The following is a 25,210-nucleotide window of genomic DNA, read 5'->3' as shown; positions in this document are numbered from 1 at the left end:
TTTATTGCTGGCGATTACTGGTGAAAAAGTCTTATAACATGTTTATTTTATGATAAAGTCAATTCACAGCCTACAGGGCCGGAGGTGATCCAGGCGTCTGGGCCCGGAGTCGGTGATCGGCAACCCGACATTTAAAGTTCGGCACTGACGTCAAATACCCGCTACCCGAACCCATAGCCGAACTAATACCCGCGGAAGCATCGAGTTGGTGATTTTCTTCTTCGTTATTTCCATGGTAGCAGGCATCCCAAGTCCCAGTCTCTCCTTATACAAATTGCAGGGAATGGCTATCACGGAACAAGGGCTATATTGCCGTGCACCATCTTGAACTGAGATGGATATACGCAGGGTTGATCGATTGTTGCCATGCCTAGATAGTTTAGATTCGAAATGGCTGAGCTTTTCAGTTTAAACAAGGATCCTAATAAAAATGCGAGCTCCAGGTGGCTATTTAACAGGCCTTGTGGCCCCAGAAAAATTTACAGTTTAATTTTCTTTGTTCCCAACACCCACTTTCAAAAGAAGAGTTTGTTTTATCGCAGCATCATTTTATGTATAATAGAGCGTGTTCACTCGCTCATCGGATAACGGTTGCAGTGAAAGCTCTCAAACCTGAGCTGCCCACCAACCAACTCCATAACCCCTTACAGCCTTCATCATATTCGAAAGGCCGGTTGTCTCACACGCAAAATAAATTCGTCTTGACTCCAACACAGAACACTGCAGCCTACTCAACATTACCCCTCACTCAACAACGCACCATGGCGAACCAACCCTCTAAGTCTGCTGTTAGATCTCTTTGGCAGGATCTCGAGAAGGATACTCTAACTCTGATAAACCGACCTATCCCCGAACCCAAGCCAAACTCTGATGAGCATCTTATCCGCGTCCACGCAACAGCTCTCTGTGCTGGAGAGCTCAGCTGGCCCAAATCGTTTCCAATACAGGGCAAGCAGGAGATAATTCCTGGTTACGATCTCGCTGGAACCGTTGTTGCCGCACCAGAGACTTCCCCATTTGCCGCTGGAAGTCAAGTTTATGCTCGTACAAACTATGTTCGGCCAGGCTGCGCTCGTGACTACACCATTGCGGTGACCTCTGAACTCGCCCTTAGACCAAGCAATCTAAGCTGGGCCGAGTCAGCAACGATTCCCTTGTCAGCACTTACGGCGTGGCAAGCCTTGTTCGTTCAGGGCGGGCTAGGCGGGCCTGAAAATCCTGAAAATAAGGGGAAGAGGGTCTTCATCACAGCTGCGTCAGGAGGGGTTGGATTGTGGGTCGTCCAGCTTGCCAGGATTGCAGGCCTTCATGTCTCTGTGTCCTGCGGATCTGAGAACGAACAATTTGTCCGTGACCTTGGAGCGAATGAGGTGGTCGATTATAAAACGATGTCCATAACTGCCTGGGCTGCTGCGGATGAGAACAGGAAGGTAGATTTGGTGATTGATTGTTTCGGTAATCAGACATTGAAGGATGCTTGGGGGGCTGTGAAGGATGGTGGGACGCTGATCAGCATTGTGCAGCCGCCTGAAGAGAGGAAGCCAGCGAATTGCACGGCGAAAAATGTGAAGAACTTCTTTTTCATCATGGAGCCGAACGGGGCCCAACTGGCTAAGGTCACGGAACTGGTATTGCGAGGGAAATGTCACGGAGTGCTTGATAGCACATTTAAGCTTGAGGAATTTGAACAAGCATTTGCAAAAGTCGACACTAGGCGGGCTAGAGGTAAAGTAGTCCTCAGTGTGCACGAATGAACTGTTCTCGAAGGCTGCTAGCTGTGATATAAAATGATTCGTTATGGTTGGCTACTTCAGATCAGCAACCAGATGCCTCCACTGAACAGAATTAGAAAATATCCTAAGTAGCAAGTTCAAATACATTGGATTGGTTTTATAAACTCCGTAATACCCCATTTGCTTTATGTTTAATCCTCCGCCATCGATACTAAGCCGATTAGTGAACCAAGCGGGAAAGTGAACATAGAAAATAGCGGGTACGCCCGAAAGAAAGCCATTGAAATCAAAGATCGCCCCAATCTTCTCTGATCATCTGTGCCGCCTTCTCCCCAATCATGAAAACTGGCCCCTGGATGTTTACATCGGGGAGTAACGGAATGATACTGGAATCCGCTACCCGGAGATTTTGAATCCCGTAAACCTTCAGTCTTGGGTCAACAACTCCACCGTCTTCTAGAGGCCGCATTTGTGTTGTCGCCGAGGCGTGCCAATTTGGGATGGTATTTGCTTTGATGTATTCAAATATAGCGTCATCGTCGTCACTGCTGACTGAGGAGCCCGGACTAACCTCTCCGTAAAATGGACCTACGGTGAAACTAGCAAATGCTGGATGGGCAAGAATTTTCCGCAGATACTTGAATGCATGAATCCCGAGGACGCGGTCTACGGGATGGGAGTAATACTATCGATTTAACGTGTTAGCTTGTTTGACAAATGACACGGGGATTCAGTAGCTTGTAAATTAGGTAATACGAAATGAAAAGCTCTTGCCTACATTTGGGTTAACTTTGGGTGCATCGCTCATTGAGTTTGATCTAAGGGTTATATTTCCCCGAGATGCAGCTACAAGATTTGATGCTGTGAGGGAGATGTATGATATATCTTCATCTGGAATGTAATATGGGGTTGGCCCTCCAGGATACCACATCGATTCGTAGAGGTACTCAATATGAGATCGATTCGTGAGACCCTGGGCAATAATTTCATGTGCACCAATGGACTCCAGTTCATCGTCAAGGAGCATCTGGAAACCATTGGTTATGCCCGAAGGTGCTGTATATGGGCCAGTAAGGTTATTGTAAAACTCCGCTTGGGCGGCTTGAGTATTACCAGCAGAAGCAAACATCTGACTAGTCGATGCGTTGCGCCGAACAGTAGCCATTATACTGAAGACAGAGTGATCGTCTAGGCTAAACATATAATGTTAGCATGTACATTACATCCCACCTGAAAAGGCACATTAGAGCTACTCACTTCCGACCAATATTTTCATTGATCAAAACATGATCTATGCCAAATTTGTCCAACTCTGAAACGGGTCCAATTCCCTGATTTATATATAGTAAGTAAGCGGAGAAAAGTCAATTTTTGGAGTGGGAGTCATACTGAAAGCATGAGAAGTTGAGGAGTCTGGAATGCACCCAAGCTTAAAATGACCTCTTTTCTGGCCTTGACACTCCGTGATCGGCCAGTTGACTGATCAGTAAACACGACTCCAGTTGCCGCTATAGAGTCGTTTGTTTTTTCAGTAATGATATGGGAAACAGGAGCGTGGTGTAAAACCACTAAATTTGTACGCTTCGCTGCCTGCTTATAGAAAGAATCATAACTAGAGCTTCGACGGTATGTACTGTCGAGACAGCCAGTACCTTGCTTGACACCAGTGTTATTTCCCGAATTTAGCTCGTTGACGATAGGTATATTGGCAGCTTCGCAAGCTTGTATGAATGCAATTCCTGACTCAGGAACATATCCCTGGAATCCAATATCAAGAGGACCGTTTGCATATGCACTTGGATCCCATGTTTTGTACCTTTGGTCAAATCCGGAATCAGGGTCCGGAGCATTAAAACGAGTACTCTACACAACAGATCGTTAGTTGAGATTCCGAAGATAATTAGGGTTTCCCACCTTCACAAATAGTGGATATACGTCATGCCAGCCCCAACCAGGGTTACCAAGCTCTTCCCACTTGTCGTACACACTGGCACTACCGCGACCATAGAACAGACCGTTGATCACACTGCTGCCACCCAAGCACCTACCGCCTATATCTTATATTAGTAAAGGGAGAAATTGTGGAGTAAATTTATACCAATTAGCGCAGTATCTTCGGGAATTTGTATCGGACTTACGATGGTACGGTAGGACACGCCCGTCAAGATGCTCCTGAGGAACAGTGAGAAAATTCCAGTCAATTGCGGTTCCTGTAATCGTGATTAGCTGAGTCCCACGCCAAAAGCTCAGGGGATCCCCTACATACCGGCGAGGAACTGGTTACCACCAGCTGGTTTATACGCTGCCACGACTGAAGGTTCTGGTCCCTCTTCGAGAACAAGAATATTATTCCTGCCCGATTCAGACAATCTGTTGGCTAAGACGAGGCCAACCGTGCCGCCTAGAGAGACGTTGGGCTGAGTATATATATGCCATAGAGGACCGGAATAATCGTACCTCCACAAATCACGAAATCATACTCGTCCTCGATATAAGTTGTCGGTTTGGTAGGACTGCTATCGACTGCATTGGCCAATAAGAAACTTAATAGGAGCAGCCAATTCGGTAGCCGTGTTGAAATAAAACGTCTCATGATGCGCTGTAATTCAGTTCTTGTACTACCAAACTTCCCTACCCGCCTTGGTATATGGCGATGAGCACGAGCTATTCGCCTGGATGTCGAAACATATATATTCAATTTCTCGGATCAGAGGACATTGCGTGTGTGCGTTATGGGATATTAGATAAACCCCCATCCCCAGCAACGGTCACAAAAGACCTTTGTGCACAGTCCTCTACGTATTCCATGTTCCTCCTCCTAGCCCATTCACAAATGACGTAGTGTTTCTTGTCATGACATCGTTTCTGATGTCTCCAGGCAAATCAGGTCTTACTACGCATTCCCCCATGCCTCTGCTAGGCAGATTGTTGCGCGGCAGCTCCTCAAGTTTCAGACATGGAATCTTTCAGGCTTTGAAAACACAGCATTCAGCATATGAAGTCTAGCATATTCGTTCAAAACACGATTTCTTCAACAGATAAAAAGGCTTTGTTTTATATCACCAAGCCGACGGCCGTCTCAAGTTTAAGAGGAGGGAGGCGCGCAATCGCGAGAATCAAGGAAATGTTGCTCGTATATTGTGGGCGTTCGAATCGTCTGATAGAAGGAATAGGACATTCGTTTTACCTGGATAGCCTCCGGACCAGATCTTCATAGACAGCGTTATACGAACCATGACGTAGAACAATGACGATGGAAGCTGAATCTCCCCGGGCCTGAAGCTGTGAAAGCTGGCAGTGTCCCTGTCGTTGCAGTTTCAGATGAGTGGTGTATTTAAGGTTAAGCTTGGCGGGAAAAGCGGAGCCTTCCACCGGCTCCCGATTTCCCGGTAAAGCCGGGGTAGCCGAGTTACCAATTTGTTGTTTATAGTTGATTATTTGTATTACTTATTTAACTGGAAAAGCAAAACAAGCGTATTTGACTGACATATCTGATCATGATCGCCAAACGTCATCATGCGTCATGTTTCAGGCCAGAGAAATACAATTTTTATTTTTATTTTTTTGAACAGTGAATGAAACAAACAAGTTCAAAGCACACCCCCCTTGGCCTCCGGAAATACCATATCACTATACTCCTCATCAACCTGGATAAGCGCTGCGGCTCCCTCCCTCTCCACTTTTTCCGTCTCAATCACAAAAGTCGCCAGTAGCAGAGCTGGTTCCGTCGCGCTCACATTGGCGCTGATCTTATGATGGCAACCGGGCTTTTCTAACCAGGTTCCCCCTTTCTCGATGACACGCGTCGGCTCATCGTTCATTTTGTTCAACACCGTGCCTTGGATTAGGTATGCGGAGACGGAAGCGCCACCGTGCCGATGTGGTGGTGAGGCACTGTTGGGTGGGAATGTGACCATCACGCCAATGATTGATTTCCCGGGGGCATTGGCAAGCTTGTGATGATATAGTGGTTGGATGAGAGGGAGGGGTCGACTGGTTGTTGGTGATTGTTGTTTTGTTAGCTGAATATTATTTGTCTCGGGGATACTTAAAAATGCGCTTGGAATGAAATGGGGACGGAGGGCAACTATGAAGGGGAACAATGACGAAGGGTAAAAGAAATTGTCTTACGATCTGTCGTAAGCTGGCTCCTCAGCAGACATGGTGTGTGGGTGTCAATTGAAGAATTGGCCTCCAAGTGGACTTCATAAAGTGATCTGTAAAAGACACTATTTTGGATAGGCGCAAGTCACTGATATTTATAATCCACCCCTCACAAGCAGAGCTGCTGCAGCTATTCATTTGCCTCCGGGATCATAGATAGCTGTAAAACTCCCGCAATACCCTTTGCATACCCGAGATACCCGTTACCCCGGTTTCCCGAGATGTATGCATGCACGACTTGTCTACGCAAGGTTTTGACACAATTTCTAAGGCGAATATTGAGGGAAATTATCCAGAAACCATACTTTGTAATGGAGCTATTATGGGTATTCTTTTGCGTCATGAAATGAAACATGGCATGGAATGATAAGTGAAACCACAGCGCTGGAAAACGTAGAAGGAAATCCAAAAAGACTTGATTTTTGTAAACCTTACGTTACGTCCAGCAACCTTCTAAATAATGTTTTTCACTCCTCTCACACAACGGCAGAAAGGAAAAGGTTCACTACGCCCCCATTTTTACTTGTCTACTCCCTTTTGCTTTAAACAGTCTTTTCTATCATTTCAATGCCATATTCCTCCTTGAGAGTCTTGATCAGAGGAGCACAAATGTCCATGCTCATCGGTGCCAATATACCCTGCCAAAGTTATATATAGATTGTTAGCAATCTTCATCACAAGGGCAAGACAAACGAAAAATGAGGGGGGAAATCATCCGAACGAACCTTCGCACTGATGGTTCCATCAAGGACCTGCTTAACTGCGACACCGCACGGGATGCCAACCAATTTCGCCATGGATGAATAACCGCTGGGATCACCGTAGTCGCATAAAGTGCTAGTCCTCGTCTCCTTTGACCCATCTTTATGCTCGATCTCAAACCTGTGCTGGAGCATAACCATATCACGCTCCCCAGTCTCGTACTGCATTTTCGCCTCTAGGGTCGCACACAGGGTATCCAGGGGATTGCCACGGGGGATAATTTTTTCGTCAGAGAAAATCCCGATCCAGCGTAACCCGGAGAGGATGCGATATTTCTCTTCCGTGGTAGGGAATTTGGTGCGCGAGGAGATTGCCCACTCGAGATCCTTTTCGCTGGAGGAGGTGGCACCAAGGATTTTCTGGGTGGCTTCTTTCCAGGGGATTGGGGAGTTGAGGAAATCCTTCGCTTCATCACTGAGGAAGTCCATGTCGACGAGTGTGCGGATCATCTCAGGGAAGCCCTGGTATCTAAGTGTGCCGCGGATAACGGTCTGGGCTTCTGGGATATGATAACGTTCCTTGTAGGCGGTTGAATCTCGATTTGGATAGGCGACGAAGGCAAAGCCTGGATAGATAAAGTATGGCTTGGCTGTTCCCATAAGTTCCGGTCCTGAAACAGATTCCACCTTGCCATACTTATAGTACTTCGCATCATTTCGAAGGGCGAGAAGGACACCTCGGCTGGACCAGGAGAACTTGTAGCCCAGGGGGTTGTTGGAACATTCTGGCGCAGGAAGCCCACCGCAATAAGACAGGAAGGAGGTTATTTTTCCGCCGGCCTCATGAACCTAGAACAAATCGATCATTAGAAAGGCCAGAATACATTTACTGGAACCGCGCTTAAAGAAGCGATTTACCTCAGAAATTGTCTTGACAGCGTAAAGATGATCAATACCCTAACAACGTGACCGAACACAAGCGTATACCAGTCAGCATGACATGGCTATTCGTAGTCCCAAAAACTAATCTCGAATGAGACATACAGGGTCAAGACCAATTTCATTCATAACCGTTATACCAGCATCTTTGGCCTCCTTCTCAAGCGCTATCATGGCAGGAGACACATAGGATGTAGTGACGACATTCTTCTTGGCGCGAATCGCTCCTTTAATAACAGTAGCATGATTTGTGTAGGGAATAAGGGAGACGACAAGGTCAACGTTGGACAGCTCCGCATCGAGCGCAGCGCTGTCATTCACATCGAGGGAAATGGCTCTTGTGTTCTTGATGCCCTGGCAAAGCTTCTTAGCGCTCTCAAGTGTGCGGCACGCTGTTTACCAATTAAACTAAATTAGCTACGTTGTTTTCCATATATGGTGCGCAAAATGCTTTTCCCCTTTTGATTCATTGCAGGTGCGCGACCAATGATGAATTTCTCTCCGCGTTGCGCAAACTGCCATTGCGACACAGACTGGTTATTTATTACATACCAACTGTAACCTCAATACCCGCATTGCTTAATAGCTCAACAGTCGGCTTCGTAACTATTCATTATCAAAGCGGAGGGCGATCTTGTCAGCGATTGTATCCAAGGGACTAATTCGCGAGCTCTCGCAGAACCCCCCGCTTCCGGGGAGGGAGAAAACACCAGCAAGGGAAAAGCGAACCGAAACCACTTCCCAACCTAAATGATACCGAAAAGAAATCAGTCTCCGTCTATAGTATCCACCTACAATATTGCAATGGTTGAAGGAGAGGGAATTGAAAATATGACAAGGAGTGGGAGGAGCGACTGCGGGATGAAGTTATATTTAATGTGGGGAATAGAGGGGAACTTACAGGAGCACCTTTCGACCCTCAACTGACTGCGGCATTGTGAGTTATATCGATTTGGTGGATATTATTAATGGAGTGATTATATATTGTGTAGGCTGTGCTGCCAATTTTGAAATGCAAGAGAAATCAACTGAAGCAAGGAGGAGTTGTTGGGCATTTTGCACAAAAAAAAGTGAGGGACATTTTATTTACCGGTTAACCAAGTTGGTTCGTATCGCTTTCCGCTCTCGGCCCGAACATATTATAATCACGTGGTTTTATATTTTCGGTCATATGGGTTCCAAGGTTGAAGACGAAGAGAGAAGGGGGAAAAAATGGTCTAATGTTATACAAGAAGTGCAGGAAACGGGGCAGACTAGGGTATATTGGTCTATTTCTATATGTGGATGAGGAAAAAAGAATAAATAAATAATAGACAATGAGTCGGGGCCTTGCGCTTGGGGTCGAAATAAAGACGAAATCAGAGTAACTGGGGATGAATATGGATTGAAAACAGGGATGCTACAAACGGCCCCTAGAATCGCAACCAAAAGGACTCCGTCATTATGACACATGAATGCCAGGCTCCAGAAACCATAAAAAAAAGGTTAAGAATATGCAGCGAATATTCAAAATAAAAACAAGAACTAAGAATGCCATTCTCGCTGAAAAGGAAGAACCAAAAAAAGGGGGGGACTAACAGAAGGAGATACCAAAAAAAAAAACTCCAAAAATATTATATATCCTTAAATTTTCCGCTCTGCCTGCGTGCTGGGGGGAGAAAGTCAGAGCTTGCCCCATTTATGACCCCATTGCGCGAACTGCTGGATTCATCTTCATCGACATCATCCAGCTCCCCATTCTGACTCCCCTGCTTGCGCACCCGCCATTGCCACTCCCACAGCACTGGTAAGAAAGTCCACAGGTCAAAGCTCGGCCAAAGGGTCTCTAAAAACACAACCTCCGTGTTTTGATGGCACTGCCAGAGCATAAAGTCACTCAGTCTCTCGACGCCAGAGGTTCGCACAAGGAGGTCCAAGGGAGGACAGCCGACGGTAAGCATGTGATCGGTCAGAGTCTGTTGTGTGATGGTTTCTGGAGAGAGGAAGATAAGTTGGTCAGTGTTGGGAGGATAGCTGGTGTATGCTTCCGGGATCATAGGGACTTTCTCTACAGCATGCGGCAGGCTGTTTTTCGATATCGTTGAGGTAGGTTGGGGGGGATGATCGGGACTATGGTTGGAAATCTTCGATGCACGTTTACCGCATGGAGGCAATAAGGAGGAATCTGTTCCGTGCCCGTTAACCATTCCATTCTCCTTTTGCATACATTCAGCGATGTGAGTTTCGGAAAAGGTGTGACGTGGTCCATTTGGCAATGGTAGCTGTGTCCGATCGAGAGGGGTGCTATATTCGGTGACTGTGTTCCGGATCGCCGTCGTCATCTCGTCTCTGGACGTATACGGAAAACAAATGTTCAGGATCGCATCTCCATTCCGACTGGTGATCTCAACAGCCTTATCGATAGCTTCGAGAACTTCTGGCTTGACCAAGTCCCGGCGACCCAAGACTCGTACACTAGCACCGTAACGATCTAGAAGATCTCCATGCTGAGATAACTGGGCTAGCTTCACCCTTGCCATATCCATTAGAGCATCCACCTCGTATTTCGACCTTTTGAAGTTTTCGATGCTGAATGCGTACACCGTTACCACCTTAACGCCTGCTTTGTAGCACACTTCTAAGATCTAAGCACAAGCAAATAGCTGTTAGCGTAAAGTAAAGCTCCAAAAGCAAAAATAAGGATGAAAATGCAGTCTGAACAGCCACTTCTAGAGACCTCCGCCGCCCGCCCTCCTTCAGCAAACCCCATTCTAAAAGAAAGAAATGCAAAAATAGAAATTGCAAGGTTAAAAAGAAAAAAGAAAAAAGGAAAAACAAAAGGAGGGGGAAGCCCATACCTTAGCCAACGCCTCAAACCCCAGATGATGTCCCTCAACTCTCTCTATTTGATGGTTCCTCGCGAAACGTCTATTCCCATCCATGACAAACGCCACATGCTGCGGAATCGGCCCTTCTCTCAGCGCCCCAATCAACAGCTCCCGGAGATGTGACAGCGCCCACTCAATCGGCGGAGAAGAGACAAACCACCTCCGCAACTTCGAAAGGTGCATCGACGAGGCAGCCATGGTATTGCGGGCGGGTTGGATAGTTAGGCGGAAGTTATATATATATTATGCTATACAAATGGGATCGGACGAGAGTTAAATTCGGATGGTCTGTGGTTCATCGAAGGTTGAACGGAGCGCTGCGAATAAAACCAGATCGGATAGAGAGACAAGTTTTCTGAGCTGTGGAGGGAAAGTGGATCGAAGCGCTTGTTGTAGGGAGTCGGTTTTCTTTTTATTTCCCGTGGATCTCTTCTGAATCTTCGCAGTATGCACTCTCTTTCCGCTTTGTTGGCTCAGTATTGCGAGACGTTGCTTTCGTTAATATCTGCCCCGAGGACGAGAAAAAAAGCGAAGGAACAACAGACGAGTCGTATTATACAAAACCCAAGGTCAAAGATGAAACCGAAATCCTCCTTGGAAATACCCCAACGAGAGAAAAAAAAAGAAGAACGAGGAGAAGGCTGCGGAGCCAGCGGAGGAGGGTAAAATGGACAGGTGTCGCCGGAGCAGAAGAGCTGAGAGGACACCAGCACAACTTCTGGCCCTCAAGCTAGGGCAGTGTAAGGGAGCAGGGGAAAAAATTAAATTAAAAAAAAAAAAAAAATAAGAATAAAATATAACACACACAACAAATAGAGGAAAATAAAAACAAGCGGAAGAGAGATCAACTCCCTGCCACCAACATATTCGCAACACAGCAGAGATACGTAATAGGTAGTAATAAATAATGATTATCCTAACTGGACGTTGTTCCTATTACTGCTGATGAGGGCGTTGTTGTAGGGAGTAAGTACGAGTAACCAACTCTTGTTGGGACCAGAACGAGTAAATTTTCCACACCGCGTCGAGCCACAGCCGGCGTCCCTGAACGCCCGGAGTGTGGCTGGGGGGCCGACGTCATCGGGCTGGCTCGGGCGACGGTTGGCAAACCAGCAAACGGCGATCGATGGTTAAGTTACCTAGGCATGGATGGAGAGATGGAGAGATGGAAAGATTGGTAGATTGGTGACATCACTATGTGTGTATGTGTGTACGATATGCCAATAAGATGATATCACATGGATTTCGTGAAACAATACATGACGAAATGTGCTCCTCCTTTCTTCGTCCCCCTCCACCCGTCCGGATGCTATTAGAGACCATGCTTTTGAGACAAGGCATTGAGAAACGCCACCACGCCAACGCCTGATTGTCGAAGTTAAACCGACAAAGGGGGTACAAAGAGGGAAGAAGAAATATATCACTACCTTAATTAAGAATGGCGAGAGCTCCCATGGGTAAAAAAGGAAGAATAAAAGAGAAAAGTAGTAGAAGAAAATGTTATCCAAAAAGGAAAAAAAAATGAAAAAATGAGATGAGATGAAAAAGGAAAAGGAAAAAGAAAGGACAAGAGAAGGGGACAGAGTAGAAAAGAGACGAATAGCAGCAACGGAAGCACACTCATAAATCATAGTGATACCTCGACCCTTCGCCTGGTCAATCCCAAAAGCCGTGGTTGCATACCCGCGTGTGTAGATAGACAACCGTGGACCGATTCATCATTCAACTGCGGTCTGCAACGATCCCCGTCCATGCCAACGTAAAGGAACGAGTTCGCAGTGTTCGTCAAGCGGTTTTCATTCCTACCCCATCATAGATCTGACCATGGGAAATATATCATTCCATGTACACATCCTGCCTTCCACATTCCAGAATATCACTCATTTCGAATTCCACGTATCACAAAACTGTGGGGGGGAAAAATGAAACGAGAAAACAAACAAACAAACCTCAAAAAATCACAAATCCTTCTTCCCAAGCTCGCTGCGCGGACTCTCAGAACCAGCAGAACTAGCCATCTCCCACCCAAACTCCTCACTCTGCTTCCTCCTCAATCGGCCCCGTTCCTTCATCGCCCCACGGATCCGCTTGCTCACTTCGTCAAAGCTCTCCTGCGAGTTCAAGGTGCTGAATGCCTTTAGTGGCATGCCGCCCGACCCAGCCAAGCCACCGCTGGAGCTGCTCCGGCTCCGGCTCCGGCTAGAAGGCCGCGTGGAGAAAAATCCAATGTTGCTGAGGTCGTGGAACGATTCGTTGCGGGGTAGGTGGCTGGGTACGAAGGCCGTTGCCTCGCCTTTGGTTGTCCGCGAGGCTCCCTCCCGCTCTGCCGTCGTGACGGGATGGTTTTCTTTCTTTGATAGTGGCTCCTCGCGGCCCATGAATAGCGATTCCTTGAAAGGGTCCATGATGACCCTTGAAGAGTCGAAGTCGGGAAACATCTCCGGACCGAGGGTGTTGATAAGCTCCGTTACTTCCTGTGAGAGCTTGGCTCTTCGGTGTCGGAGTTTGACGAGGGTGTTAGCGGAGGTGGGGTTAAGGGACAGGACGAGCGGCCGCATAGATTTCAGGATATCCATGCCGATCTCGCCAATTCGTAATGCCGCAAAGGTGATCGAGGGAAATATCCAGCAGCCGAATATCACCACTAGCCAGAGAGGCACCCATTGGGGGACATATCCCTGGACACGATTTCGATATGTCCAGTATGTGAGGAGGATGGTGTAGAATGCATAAAGGAGAGGTGCGAAGGCTAATGCGACGAGCAGTTTCCATGTAGCCATTACATCGCGACCTTGAATCTTCACACTGGATGCAGCCAATGCTTCCCTGGATTTCTTGATCGAAATTACTTTGGTAGCAACGAACACTGGTGCGAAGAGCACGAGGCCTGGCAAAGTGCCAATGGACATAATGACGAGTTTTCCAAGGCGGGTTATCAAAGTCCAAACCACCTTGAAGATTGAGAACTTGGCATATTCTACTTGATGGTCTCGTATGCCAAGCAACCACAGTTGTTTATTGTAGGCCATGACGGACTTTTTCAGGTTCACAATTCTAGGATCGTCTTTGTAATGGGAATAGCCCTTCACTAGGCGACGGTTCAGTTCTACGACCATGGGGAGCGGAAGCTTCTTGCCCGCTGGGTTGTATAACCGTCTTGCCGCGTGTATCAACTTCAGGTCCGTCAGTAAAAACCGCAAACTCTTCCTCTTTCATTTTAATGGTAAGGAAAATCACGGGAACGAACCATGAGGGTTTCGTAGTCAGGGCCAACAACGGTCACCGCTACCAAGGCCTGGTAAATAGTGCTCAAGAGCGCTCCCACAGCTTCTCGTCGATTGCCTGCCTTGTACATTTCAACAAGTTCCGGCGGCACTTCGATTGGGTTTCCGAATTCCACCACCGCCCGGGATCGGAACTTGTGTGCATGGAAATAGTTCATACCACACGGTACGATTTTCACGCCGCAGTTGGGGTTCTCAGCGAGCGCCCCAAGCGCCATTAAAGCAACTCCAGCTACAAAGATCCATCAGCTCTACATCCGCATAAAGGGAATGAAAATAAGAAAAGAAAAGAAAGGCCTGTTAAAAATATATTGAACGTATGATATATACCTTTCAATGGAAGTAAGTTAGGCCTGTCATGGCTGCCACCCTCGGGAAAGATGCCAATACAACCTCCGGCATTGAGAGTCTGAAAAACTGCCTCATACACCCTCGTCTGATCGACATGCGGAGCAACTTTAAACTTGGAACCTTTGAAGCCTGACAAATCCTGCTGTGCAGCACTGCCGGTGAACTTCAAGTCATCAGTGATATCAGTCCGCCCAGTGAGCTGGTACAACGCATCCTTGTGCATGAATGGTTTCTTCAGAATAATCTCTTCTGGCCCGCGAATCTCCGCGATGTCGGTTGAATGGGCCTCGCCATTTATTGTCGGGAGGGCAATCGTGCCGCCAGGTTCAAATCCTGGCCCGTCAAACTTCGTGCCGATGCCCCTTAGCAGCGTGGGGTTGTTAAACGGGTCTGGCAGGTATATCGTCCCCTTGCCCGGTTTCATATTATCCATGGCCCTAGCTACGGGCAGCGCACCCGCGGCTTTTGCCAGCAGCCCGACGAATCTCCGTTTGAATGATTTTTCGGCAATAAGGAAGGCTATGCGACGGTTGAGTTCTCTCCGGGCCACGCGCATCAAAATCAACGAGTCCACAAACTGCATCAAGTCAAAGTAAGGATCGCATTTCCGTTAGCAAAGTGTATTATATTATCTCTGGATATTTTCCCGAACATATCGGGCCTTTTTTGTTGAGCAGCGTTGGACGTACCTGGTTCGCATGCGGGGCAGCAACGAGGATTATAGGCCCACGTTTGGGGACTTTCCATGATCCGCGAGGGTGAACTTCTCTGAAAAACAGATCGATAAGCACGGCTAGCCACCATAGTACCAAATCATATAACCACCCTATTTGGTGGTTAAGGGTCTTCCGAGCCATCCCTCAATGTGCTTGCTTGTTCCGGTCGCTTCCGCTATGTCTGTAAAACAGAAGCAACCAGGAAGCAAGGATGTATTTATCTCAGCGCAAATTGTAGCAAACTTGATTAATATATACGTATAACTATATACTTTTGTGTGCGTGGCAGTGAAAGGCTCGTCGGAGGGGTATTCGATCAGTGGGGAAGATGGAGGGATCGTAGGGCTTGCAGGAGGAAAGACAACTGCGGGCGAACAAAAAAGGGGCCGGTATAAATGTAGACAGTCACTCCCAGCGCCCAAGAAGAAAATGTGAGTTAAAGTGAAAGGAATTCAAGCCTAGATGTAAGCTGCGATCTCGATGTGGACACCGAGTCCCTCAGGTGGCATAATTCTTGTACGGATCTGTCGATTGCAGGGAGTCAGTATCTATATATAGAGCTCGAGAGCTGGGACAAGAAGTGCGAAAGCCATCAGATCCTATTCATCTAACAATGGCAAGGTGGCTTGGTGGGGTTGTTTTTGTTCAAGTTCGAGTTCGTTGAAAATCGCGGATAAAAAAGTGTAGACTGAAAAGCGGCTAACCGGGCCCGCACGCTAAAAAACAGACTAAGGGGTTACAAGGCACAACTTTTGCTTGATTTCACTGGAACAAAGCTCTGGAGATAGGCTATTTGAGGTGTTTCCTGCTTAAAGCAAGTGCAGGGTTATTGGCTTGCTGCCATGTCAGTGATATCACCATGTCCTCATTTCGGGGCAAGCGGAAGTTAAATAAAATTGCAATTGTTCTCCGGGGCCCGCAAACTTTCTGCTTTTCAACTCGTAGCTACCATTGTGCGGGAAAACAAGAAGATGAAAGGTCTCGGATTGCAGAACTTCTGTCTTACAACATACGGTCTCTCATGGCTCATGCATGGGCCGACAAGTGGACTGTAAATCCACCCTCCCTCAATGGTGTAGATATTAATTAATATCGTTACTGAAAATCCGCCCGGTCTTATTCTCCCCTTCCCCTCTCCCCTCTCACAAAAGTCCTCCGCATGAACGTATGAGTGTGGATGAATACAGTTTTTGCCCTCTTTTGTAAAAGTCGGGTTATAATAATAATATATTAGAATTATTACCAATATAGACACATCCGTTCATACAGTTCATAGAATTATATATCCCACGTCTCCCCAATTGGCCCATTCACGATAACGACCATGAGTAAACAATCCCCCCCCTCAAAGAAAAAGAAAAAAAAAAGGAAAACCTGCTCAAGAATGCTGACCAGCAGCGCTACCCTCACTTGCCCTCAACCTCTCCAGAAGCCCTTCATTCCTCTTCTCCCACTCAGCCACCCACTCCTTATCGCGTTCAGCAACCGCCTTCTCCACCTGTATCTGACTCTCAAGCTCAATCCTGCGCATGCGCTCCATAAGGTGGCGATCGCGATCCTTCCACCTAGTTTCCCACATATCCTCCACTTCATTCTTCGCCCGCTCGATATAGCTGTTCATCTGCTCCTGCAGATTCTCGAGCCGTTTCCGCATATCGTCAATGGTGAAGTCCCGCGACTTCAGCTCCTGGCGATATACCTGATCGATCTCGTTTAGACGCTCTCGCATTCCAGCTAGCTCCCTATCGCGCACATGGAGCGCCTTGCGATGGTCACGGTCAATGCTGCGGATCAGACGGGTGTAGTGGATGCTAACGTCATTTTCATCTTCCATTGGAGGTGGGGGGTCTATGCCTACATGGCCCTCTTCTATTCTTGCGGGACTCTGTGGGACGGCTAGAGAGAGCATTGGGATATTTGGGAGCGATGGCCTCCGTTGATGGAACCCGTCATCTGGCGACAGGTGTGTTGGATATGAAGGAGCGGGATTTCCACCTGAACTACGTGTCGTATTTACTGGTGATTGTGGGCATTTTCTCTGGCATGTGGCAAAGCTGGGACCTGCCGATTGTGTGATATCGCCTCCGGGCGAAGGAGATTCGTCTGGCGGCCCGCTAAATTTGATATTAGTTAAACTGGTGAAGAGTCTAGGAAGTCGAACGCCGTTCCTGCGCCGAAGGCGACGGTATGAGTCTTCGTTGTCATGGCGAGAATGTACACTCTCTGGTATGTTGCCCTGCGAGGCGGAGCGCCCTTTAGGAATGACTGATATCGTTTCCGGCCCCGGAACAAATGATGGGCTGCGATAAACGGCATGGTCCTCCATTGTTTGTGAATCCCGGTTGGACAGGCTTGCACTTGGTAAGTTTGATAGGTCAAACATCGAGTTCGAGCTCAGTCGTCCAAGAGATGATTTGGCGTCGCTCTGAGATATGTCTGATGGTTGCCGTCGATGGCGGGACCTGTCCGTCCAAAAGGGAATATGTATACGGCTTTTTGGTACTGGGGTAGGTTGCGAGGAAGGTGAACGTGCTGTGGGGGTAGTCGGTTCAGGTGGTTGCGCGCCGTTGAGAAAACTAGCATCAGTTTGATTGCTGGATTGCGCGTAAGTTGGGAGGGAAGGAGAATACGGAGGCAAGTCGTTATCTGAAGAGCTGGATATCTTCGAGCCGTCCCGATTGATATGGAATAGCCTTCCGCCTAGCATAAGATCAATGCTTCGAGCGCTTCGAGTGCTTCGATCATCATCCTGTAATGTAGCGATCGTAGAAGTTGTCATTGTCGATATGATGCTGGAAGCTCGACTAGGTCGCACTCCCAGGGTCGTTGGCATTCTAGCCACATGAATGGATGTTTCTGTAGCCTGTTCTGAAAATAGGCCTCCAGGAGCAATAGCAGTAGAGCTGTAGCCCCTCCCAAAGTGTGGTGTTCCAGCTGCTGGCCCTTGCTGCGTGTTTCTTTGAGGGACCGGAGTTTCTGGGCGCGAGTTGGAATTATCCATGATAGAGAATGCAATGGATTAAAGCAGACAAAGCTGTTGCGCCACGGTTAGCATTGCTTCTCTGGCACATCGAGGGTCATCGCTCCACACCCCGGTCTCTTCATGTGTAAAAATGGCTTCTAGAATCCTTGCTGTCAACGAGTGCTATCTGTCAACCGGAAATCCAGTGGTTGAAACGAATGGCGACGGCTCCCGAGCTCCTCTTCCCTGGGCCCCTGGGTGTGCCTTGTTAGCACAAGTCGCTATCGGAAGCTAAAGAAGCCTGTAAGCCATCGTTCGCAGCAAATGGTTCTTGCGCAGAACAACCAGCGGAATGGACTCTGAAAATTCTTCAACTGTGAAAGCCAAAGAAAACATGGAGGATCATTCTGGGGGTGATCGGGGGGATATTTCAATTGTCCCCTCGTGAAGCCTTTGAGCCTAACAGCGGATTCAACAGCCAAGATGAGACTACGGCAAGGAGGAGTCAGGGGATGACGTTTGGACACCAGGACTCCTCGACGACAGGGCTTCCATGGGACCGCCGCCTCACAGGCAACAAAGAATCTAGAGGTGAAAGTGGGGGCCTGAGTGTCAGTTGATCGCGCTGACAGTCTCCATGCAAGGCTCGGCCGACGCAACAGAGCAAAACCAATGCAGGATAGAGTTGATGAGGCTGAAACCAAGGTGAACAGCATCCTCCAGTGGAGTCAGACGAGTCGCGTGTCTGTACGGACCTGGACAGGCATCATAATTTATTTCTGCTCGTTTCCTCTTTCTTTCTTTATTTCGCGCAGTCTCCAGGAGAAGAAGACAGAGTGGAGGGCAACTTAACTTCCCCTCATCGAAGGCAAATACTTGCCCATAATTTATTCAACGTATTTGTGACAATTTAAAAAGGAAACGGAGAAGGCTTGCACGTGGCAGAATTGATATCAATATTCCTATTTCTATTCAATGCAACGAACCCCAGCTTAATCTACGGTGGCCCCTGCGAAAGCGATACACTCAGCACCACCCAGACAGCTCCAAGATGCTCTCGTGATCATCCGTTGAGTCCAGGGTTCAATGTTGCTCCCAGCCGCCAAAGTCGAATGCATCCAGGTGCTTATTAGGCATCAGTTGTCCCTGTTGGCGCAATAGTCGAGCCTAGAAGACATCTCGTCAACTACAAGAAGGGTTTCTATTCCCACAAAACTGGTCCCACAATGCTGGTGATGTGTTCAAGCAGGAATCCAGGGAGAATCAGGGGAGTGCGCTATATCATTAAGCTATGTAGCTGAGGAGCTCAGTTATCCGACGGCAGATGCGATCTACATTTTCTCCATTCCAAACGCCTTCGAGATGATCAATAATGGATTGCGAATTGAGTAGAAGGCCATTGATATGTTGGAGCATTCAGTGGTTGGGAGAATTTGAGGGCAGAATTTGCGGAGTTCGGGCTGCACGGATTCTTCCAGGCTGATACTTTTGAACAATTCAATTCGTTGGCGCTGGAGGGAATCAGCAGGGAATGTAACGAAAAAGCCCACCGAAATGTAAAATCACCAACGGATGGGATGTTCCTGCAAGACACGGTGTACCCATTAGTTAATCCGTTCTCTAGATTAATAGTTAAATAACAACCATGCACCCGGTCGCCCTCCGATATGCTTTTATCTTCATTTATCCCCCGCACAAAAAGGTTCGCGTCGAGTCTCGGCTTCTGAAGTTCTGGTTGCCCGTTTGCTGTCCCGCGCCGTTGCTAGTTACCCATTTAAGGCTGAACCGCCGCAAGCGACGGATGCGACCCTGGCGGTGGCGGGTTGGCCCTTTGGCTAATCGCTCCGCTCCCTCCTCGAGTTAGCGATCTACGCGCCGTTTTTTCTGCCCATGACTCTGAAACGAAAGACCTCCCGGCTCATCCATCGAGAGCGAATGTACATATCCCCTTCACAGATAGACTTTAACTTCGCGTGTTGCAGGGAGTTGCAAGAGGTATAATTTGTCTCCTCTCTTTCTCCAGACTTCTCGAGTGGTGACTCGTGTTTCAGCACCCGCATCCGCTTGATTTGCGCATGTCTTCTCGCGAGAAATGGAGTATATCGCCGGCAGTCAATTAAAAAAAAAAATTTTTCTGAAAAAACCTTGCCCCATACTAACCCCACGCCCGTTAGCTATATTCCTGGTTCCAGTTCACTCCGGCTATTGGTGGTTACCTGGACCCTTATGGTTTGCTAATTTTACTTGAGACAAGGAACCAGGTCCCTCGGAGGTTCTTATCGCCAACCTCAAGCCACCAGATACTGGTGTCAGATAGTCTTGAAAAGGTCCCCAGCGCGGGTTACTCTTGGACAAAATGTCTATAAAGTATGTATTCCCCTTTTGATAACTGATGACTAGAATATACGTTGTTATCCTTCGCTCTGTTCGACCCGTTCCGTTTCCCCATATGCCCCGCCATATGCGTCGCCCTCCACTATACTCGCTGTTTTTTCCCTATATACTGTGACCCCCAGCATCATATGGGATATTTCTAAGAGAATCGACCATGCCCTCTAAATCTCAAAAGAAAACAATGCTAAGCAAGCTCCGGCCAAGCAGTTGGGTCATGCTCCATGAGACGGAAGGATTCGTCGGCCTTCCAAATGAACGAATCATGTATACCTCTCCAACCCGAACAAGCCTTCTGCTACAAAGCGGGAACCCTAGACCGGGAATCGAACCTCTATCAATTCAAAGTAGCACCGGATGTGTCTATCTTACTAACCAACGAGTGTGTCGCCCTTCGCATTGCTCTTATATGACTTTGCTTCCTAACCCAGGCTCCCAGGTTGTCTATCTTCCCACAAACTCCACCCCACAGTTCCAATCATTCTCCGCCCCTCTCCTAAATCTGCAAGACACACATGTTTCGGCTCCCTTTTTTGGCCCCAACATCTGGACCGCGCAGGTCAAGCCCGTTGCTGGCGGCGGCATTCCTCCTTCCCATGCGTACCTCCAGTTAAAACTAACATTCAAGGATGGCGGGGCCTTTGATTTCCACTCCGGCTTCGAGAGGATCAAAGAGCGGTTGCAACAGGCCCTGGAGCAATCACAAGAAAATGGCAGCATGAGAAGCCCCGTGGATCTCTCCCTCATACATCTTGACGAGCTACCCGCCTACGAAGCACCCGCCCAGCAAACTGAAACTACATCATCACCAGCGTTCTCTCCGGTGGATCCTCTTGAACGAAATCAACAAATTTCCAACGAAGTCAGTAATAATACCTACTCTACGGAGAGTAATCCTGCCGATACAAACCCTACAGAGCCGCCTCCTGGATACGAAGAGGTTCAACAACAGAGCGTTGCGAACGCGCTTGAAACGTGTCTACGGAAAAACCAGTGATGAAGATGCGAAGAAGAACGTATATATTCTCTCATTGTTACATTCTTAAATCCGTATGATAGAAGGAACGAATTCTCTTTTTTCTTTTCTTCCTTTTCCTTTTTCACCCGGGCCGAAAAAAGCTGTCAACTGGTCTATACAGGCTGATCTGTATATCCGGATATTTTGCACATTGCTATATATTATGTAATATCTGTCTGTTTATGATAAACTACGCTGCAATGAAAACTAACGGCTAGCAAGCTGAAATGATCCCCAAAATGAAAGAATATGTATTGAAACAGAGTAACTAGTATTACTTTTCTACATGGTGGCTCATAATATCCCCATAAATATGAAAGAGCTGAATATAACTAGCAAAATCCCCCTTCCAATGCTGTGTATCTTTTATATTGTACAAACAATCGAATTGATCAATATCTCTTCTTTGTCTTAGCTGCCTCTTCAGCCATCTTCTTCTGCCTCCTCATAATCTTCCTTATTTCTCTCAAATCCACTGGTTTCTCAATCCCCAGCTCCTTTCTCAGCTCATCAACATCCCTTTCCAACTGCTCCTCCCAATAAACATTGATAACAGCCTTGCTTGCCAGCCCATTTCTAACTGCCCAGGGCAAATGCAACTTCCAAAACCGCTCCTTCTCCTCAGGTTTCAACCTCATCACAGCAAACATACTCAACCCTGTCATAGGCAACAATGTATTTGCAAATTCAAATGTCTTCAGAGCAATCTCCCCCTCTACCACAACTGGTAAACCAGTGATGGCATGGTAGAAATCATGGCATTCTCGATAGCGCTGCATCACATATGCACACTCCTTGTCATCAATATACTGCACCTTTGCACGAGTATCAGGGCCGACGCCTTCTCGATCTAGCCAGTCCACATAGGTTCGTCCAACAGTGTTGGGGGATAGGCTGCGAAGATATTCAACAGAGAGAGTTTGAGAATTTATGGATGGCTGGTTGCGGAGGATGCGACGGCCTGTGGGGTCGGACAGCATAACATCACGGAGACGGTAGATGAAGTAGGGAGTTGCAGTAGCCTCACCCAGGGCTGCAATGAGATCTATTGCAATTGATTAGTGAAATTATTAGAAGATTTTGGAGGTTTATGTGCAATTTTATAAGGTGATCCAATCTGTTGAGATATATAAAAGAAAGCGTACCTGCTCGTCTTGGGTTTATCAGTGATCCAATTGCAGACCCGACTGCAAGAGCTCCACGCTCAAGAGTGGTTAGTGGGACATGGCCTGGATAGTTGGGTGAGGGCCGATTTAAGACTGAAAATCCTCGTGAGAGAACCCGTCTGTACGGGTCAGTTGTCCGCAAAGCCCGTTTGGTGAGCATTCCTTGTCTCACAGTGGATTAGGGTTATGGATATATAGGTGTCGAAAGCATTCATGACATACAGACAGGATCAACCGACTGTCAATTGAGTACTAGTATTTCTGAACCTCGCTTGATCTTTCAGAATTCACATGACACAAAAAGCCAGCTCTCATAAGCAATATACACTGAGCATGCCTATATACAATGCTGCGCAAGATGTTTGAAACTTTTGAGACTTCTCACAAATATACACTAGTTCCAAAGTAGTTTAGTGTTTGCACTGTTTATTACTGCAACTAATTGATCAATTACTACATATCTTTTCCTGCTAGTTTCGCATGTAAACCTACGCCGTAAATAATTAATGATTATATGAACAATTTTCTATTTTGATGATGGGTCGTTAGGAAAGATGACGGATGCGACAGTACAAGGATCCTCCTATTTGAGATATTATAAGCCGGCTTGAGTGCGCAAGAAGTGATCGATACATTGCATATACTCCGAGAGAAATCAATCAATCCTTTTCTGATATTGAAGTGATTGTTCCTACATTGAATATTGATATTTATTTGGGCCTGTGGAGAGAATCGAGAGGCAACCTTGGTACCATTAAAACTTTCACTTTTTGAATTATTTCCCTGCGTCCCGCTCAAGGTTTATCTTCTCACGTTGCAATGTAGCTACAGGCACATAGGCTACTATATCCCGCCCGCGCCAACCTGTCCTTCATGCTTATGTAAAACTCCGCAGCCAATCACGTGCAATATAATTCGACCAACATCCCGACTTTTCCTTTCAAAACTTGAGGAATTTCACCAGTATCTGGCTTCAAAAGACCACCACCCCCCACCTTCCACCAACCTCTCCAATTGCTCTCAATTGCCCTCTTTCCTAGACAAAGATGGGGCTAGTCGACATGTTCACAGATCTAATTAGCTCACTACCTTTCGCGGAGGCGCAGGCCGAAGCACCACCAGCCGAGGACGCTGCCCCGGTCGACGACGCGGAGAAGGAAGAGCCCGAGGAGGAGCAAGAAGAAGAGGAGGAGGCGGAGGAGGAGGAAGTTGAAGATATTAAGCCCAAGTTGGAGGAGGGTGAGTGTGGTTTTCCCTTTTATATCTATTCTTTGTCACTTTTGATTCGTGGATTTTTTCATCTTCGAAGAGAGGGGTTGAACGCGGTGATTCAACTTTTATTTCTGGACGCATCGAGATGAATTCTCCAATGTTCCTCGCGCAGTGGCGGGGCAGGGTATTCAGTCCTTGAAGAACTGCTGTCTGGACATTTACCGGAGTTCGCTAGCAAGCTAGAGCCGGTGATAGATGAAAAGTGATTCGAAGCTACTGATGCAGACAATATGAAGCTAACTGACAAATTCCTTTTTATTTCCCTTCACCTGATAGAATGCGCCAACTCCTCGAAATGCGCGCCCGCAAAGCACCACTTTGATGAATGCGTTGAGCGAGTTACCCGAAACAGCGAAGATCCCGATTTCAAGGGGCCCCACGAGGACTGCGTTGAGGAGTGTAAGTTATAATCTCTCATTGTATCCTGATGACCGTCTTATTTGGAATTTTCGCACCCTGCCCTGTCAACGATGTGTACACTCCATTGTTCGAAATTCAATCCCCTATATACATCTCGAATGAATCGGCCGCTGCGAATGGGACTCGAACGAAGAATCGGCCCATCCCCGGAAACCCACTGAGATTCCAACATTCCTTTGATTTGGTTACTAATGGGATGGGGTCTTCTCATATCCACCTCTAGTCTTCCACCTCCAGCATTGCGCAACCCAATGCGCCGCGCCCAAGCTCTTCCGGGCCCTCAAATAAGGGATCGTTACCTTGGACGTCCGGGCGCCCCACAATTCAAGTCAGATACCGCGGCACCCCCTCCTGTTTCAACTAGTACCTGGATCAGTTACTCTGGTGAACTCTCAATCGATGTGGAGCGGAGCAAAGGATATTCGGAGATTTGTCGCGGTGAGGGTTTCTACAGTTCGGAGAATTACGAAACAAATTACAATAATGAAAAAACGAAAAGGAGAGGAGAGAGAAAGGGGGGGGAAAGACCCAAACAAAATGTGGAAAAGTGAAAGGATCTAACTGACCACTTTACCTTGCTTTAATTGCTTGACCATCATATCATACACATACCTACCTACCTACCTACAACGCACAACAAAGAAGAAAGAAAAAGAATAAAAAATAAGAAAAAAAACCATCCTTGTATCACTATTATTATTGTTTCCCTCCGTGTTTCCTTGATTGTGTAAAACCGTTCTACAGCCATGTACAGATGAATATATTTTTTATTTAGACAAACCTCACCGTTTCATCCCGGCCTGTTTCTATCTAGATCACATATCAAATCTTGTATCTTTCCAATTTCAATGTGCTTTTTCTCTCCCCACAGTTTCCCGCTTCCTGGAACTCGAGGATTAGAATGGGTTTTCGGCCTTTCTCTCTCTCTCTCTCTCTCTCGTATTAATACGTCATGGCCGCAGCGTATTCTATCTCGATCTTGGGGTCAACAGGATTGTCTTTTCTACCGCGCAAATATTTTGCTTTTTGCCGCTTCAGAGGATCCCCGGTTTTTTTCAGCCTAGCAATTGATATACCCTAGATGGAAATCTAACTGTATATAAGTTCTAGCGTGAGTGTTTTGATAATTTGCTACCATATAGAAATTTTACCTATATGTCATATCCGCTATGTATCTTACCCTTATTATGACTTGTTATAAAAACGAAAGAAAATAAACAAACAAA

At 47.1% G+C, this 25,210-nt stretch overlaps 10 protein-coding genes across 10 annotated transcripts; 3 read left to right on the top strand and 7 right to left on the bottom strand.

The window, feature by feature from the left end:
- Positions 1-761: 761 nt before the first annotated feature.
- Positions 762-1,754, top strand: HCBG_03428 (alcohol dehydrogenase; the record flags this gene model as incomplete). Its single annotated transcript, XM_045430477.1, has 1 exon — positions 762-1,754. The coding sequence occupies one exon, from the start codon at positions 762-764 to the stop codon at positions 1,752-1,754; it is 993 nt and encodes a 330-aa protein (XP_045288620.1).
- Positions 1,755-2,019: 265 nt separating this feature from the next.
- HCBG_03427 (glucose-methanol-choline oxidoreductase:GMC oxidoreductase) lies at positions 2,020-4,326 on the bottom strand (the record flags this gene model as incomplete). Its single annotated transcript, XM_045430476.1, has 8 exons — positions 2,020-2,418; positions 2,512-2,926; positions 2,991-3,064; positions 3,123-3,241; positions 3,386-3,596; positions 3,648-3,784; positions 3,872-3,943; positions 4,191-4,326. 8 exons carry the CDS (start codon positions 4,324-4,326, stop codon positions 2,020-2,022), a joined length of 1,563 nt encoding a protein of 520 aa, XP_045288619.1.
- A 997-nt stretch (positions 4,327-5,323) lies between these two features.
- On the bottom strand, positions 5,324-5,896 carry HCBG_03426 (cupin domain-containing protein; the record flags this gene model as incomplete). Its single annotated transcript, XM_045430475.1, has 2 exons — positions 5,324-5,726; positions 5,865-5,896. The coding sequence occupies 2 exons, from the start codon at positions 5,894-5,896 to the stop codon at positions 5,324-5,326; spliced, it is 435 nt and encodes a 144-aa protein (XP_045288618.1).
- A 397-nt stretch (positions 5,897-6,293) lies between these two features.
- HCBG_03425 (saccharopine dehydrogenase) lies at positions 6,294-8,587 on the bottom strand (the record flags this gene model as incomplete). The annotated part of the gene is made up of 7 exons (XM_045430474.1): positions 6,294-6,535; positions 6,623-7,447; positions 7,517-7,555; positions 7,643-7,929; positions 8,090-8,143; positions 8,267-8,283; positions 8,439-8,587. The coding sequence occupies 7 exons, from the start codon at positions 8,471-8,473 to the stop codon at positions 6,440-6,442; spliced, it is 1,353 nt and encodes a 450-aa protein (XP_045288617.1).
- A 152-nt stretch (positions 8,588-8,739) lies between these two features.
- Positions 8,740-10,602, bottom strand: HCBG_03424 (dehydrodolichyl diphosphate synthetase; the record flags this gene model as incomplete). Its single annotated transcript, XM_045430473.1, has 2 exons — positions 8,740-10,161; positions 10,375-10,602. 2 exons carry the CDS (start codon positions 10,600-10,602, stop codon positions 9,151-9,153), a joined length of 1,239 nt encoding a protein of 412 aa, XP_045288616.1.
- Positions 10,603-12,362: 1,760 nt separating this feature from the next.
- Positions 12,363-15,382, bottom strand: HCBG_03423 (glycerol-3-phosphate O-acyltransferase; the record flags this gene model as incomplete). Its single annotated transcript, XM_045430472.1, has 4 exons — positions 12,363-13,577; positions 13,652-13,920; positions 14,019-14,616; positions 14,729-15,382. 4 exons carry the CDS (start codon positions 14,894-14,896, stop codon positions 12,363-12,365), a joined length of 2,250 nt encoding a protein of 749 aa, XP_045288615.1.
- Positions 15,383-16,133: 751 nt separating this feature from the next.
- HCBG_03422 (uncharacterized protein) lies at positions 16,134-17,534 on the bottom strand (the record flags this gene model as incomplete). Its single annotated transcript, XM_045430471.1, has 1 exon — positions 16,134-17,534. One exon carries the CDS (start codon positions 17,532-17,534, stop codon positions 16,134-16,136), a length of 1,401 nt encoding a protein of 466 aa, XP_045288614.1.
- A 2,758-nt stretch (positions 17,535-20,292) lies between these two features.
- HCBG_03421 (uncharacterized protein) lies at positions 20,293-21,105 on the top strand (the record flags this gene model as incomplete). The annotated part of the gene is made up of 2 exons (XM_045430470.1): positions 20,293-20,490; positions 20,548-21,105. 2 exons carry the CDS (start codon positions 20,293-20,295, stop codon positions 21,103-21,105), a joined length of 756 nt encoding a protein of 251 aa, XP_045288613.1.
- A 413-nt stretch (positions 21,106-21,518) lies between these two features.
- On the bottom strand, positions 21,519-22,452 carry HCBG_03420 (ubiquinone biosynthesis protein COQ4; the record flags this gene model as incomplete). The annotated part of the gene is made up of 2 exons (XM_045430469.1): positions 21,519-22,171; positions 22,272-22,452. The coding sequence occupies 2 exons, from the start codon at positions 22,450-22,452 to the stop codon at positions 21,519-21,521; spliced, it is 834 nt and encodes a 277-aa protein (XP_045288612.1).
- Positions 22,453-23,277: 825 nt separating this feature from the next.
- HCBG_03419 (uncharacterized protein) lies at positions 23,278-24,575 on the top strand (the record flags this gene model as incomplete). Its single annotated transcript, XM_045430468.1, has 3 exons — positions 23,278-23,531; positions 23,841-23,963; positions 24,208-24,575. The coding sequence occupies 3 exons, from the start codon at positions 23,339-23,341 to the stop codon at positions 24,270-24,272; spliced, it is 381 nt and encodes a 126-aa protein (XP_045288611.1).
- Positions 24,576-25,210: the final 635 nt, after the last annotated feature.

Source organism: Histoplasma capsulatum (genome assembly GCF_000150115.1).
Source record: "Histoplasma capsulatum G186AR genomic scaffold supercont2.4, whole genome shotgun sequence".
NCBI lineage: Eukaryota > Fungi > Ascomycota > Eurotiomycetes > Onygenales > Ajellomycetaceae > Histoplasma > Histoplasma capsulatum.
This window is presented reverse-complemented; position numbering and strand designations above follow the sequence as displayed.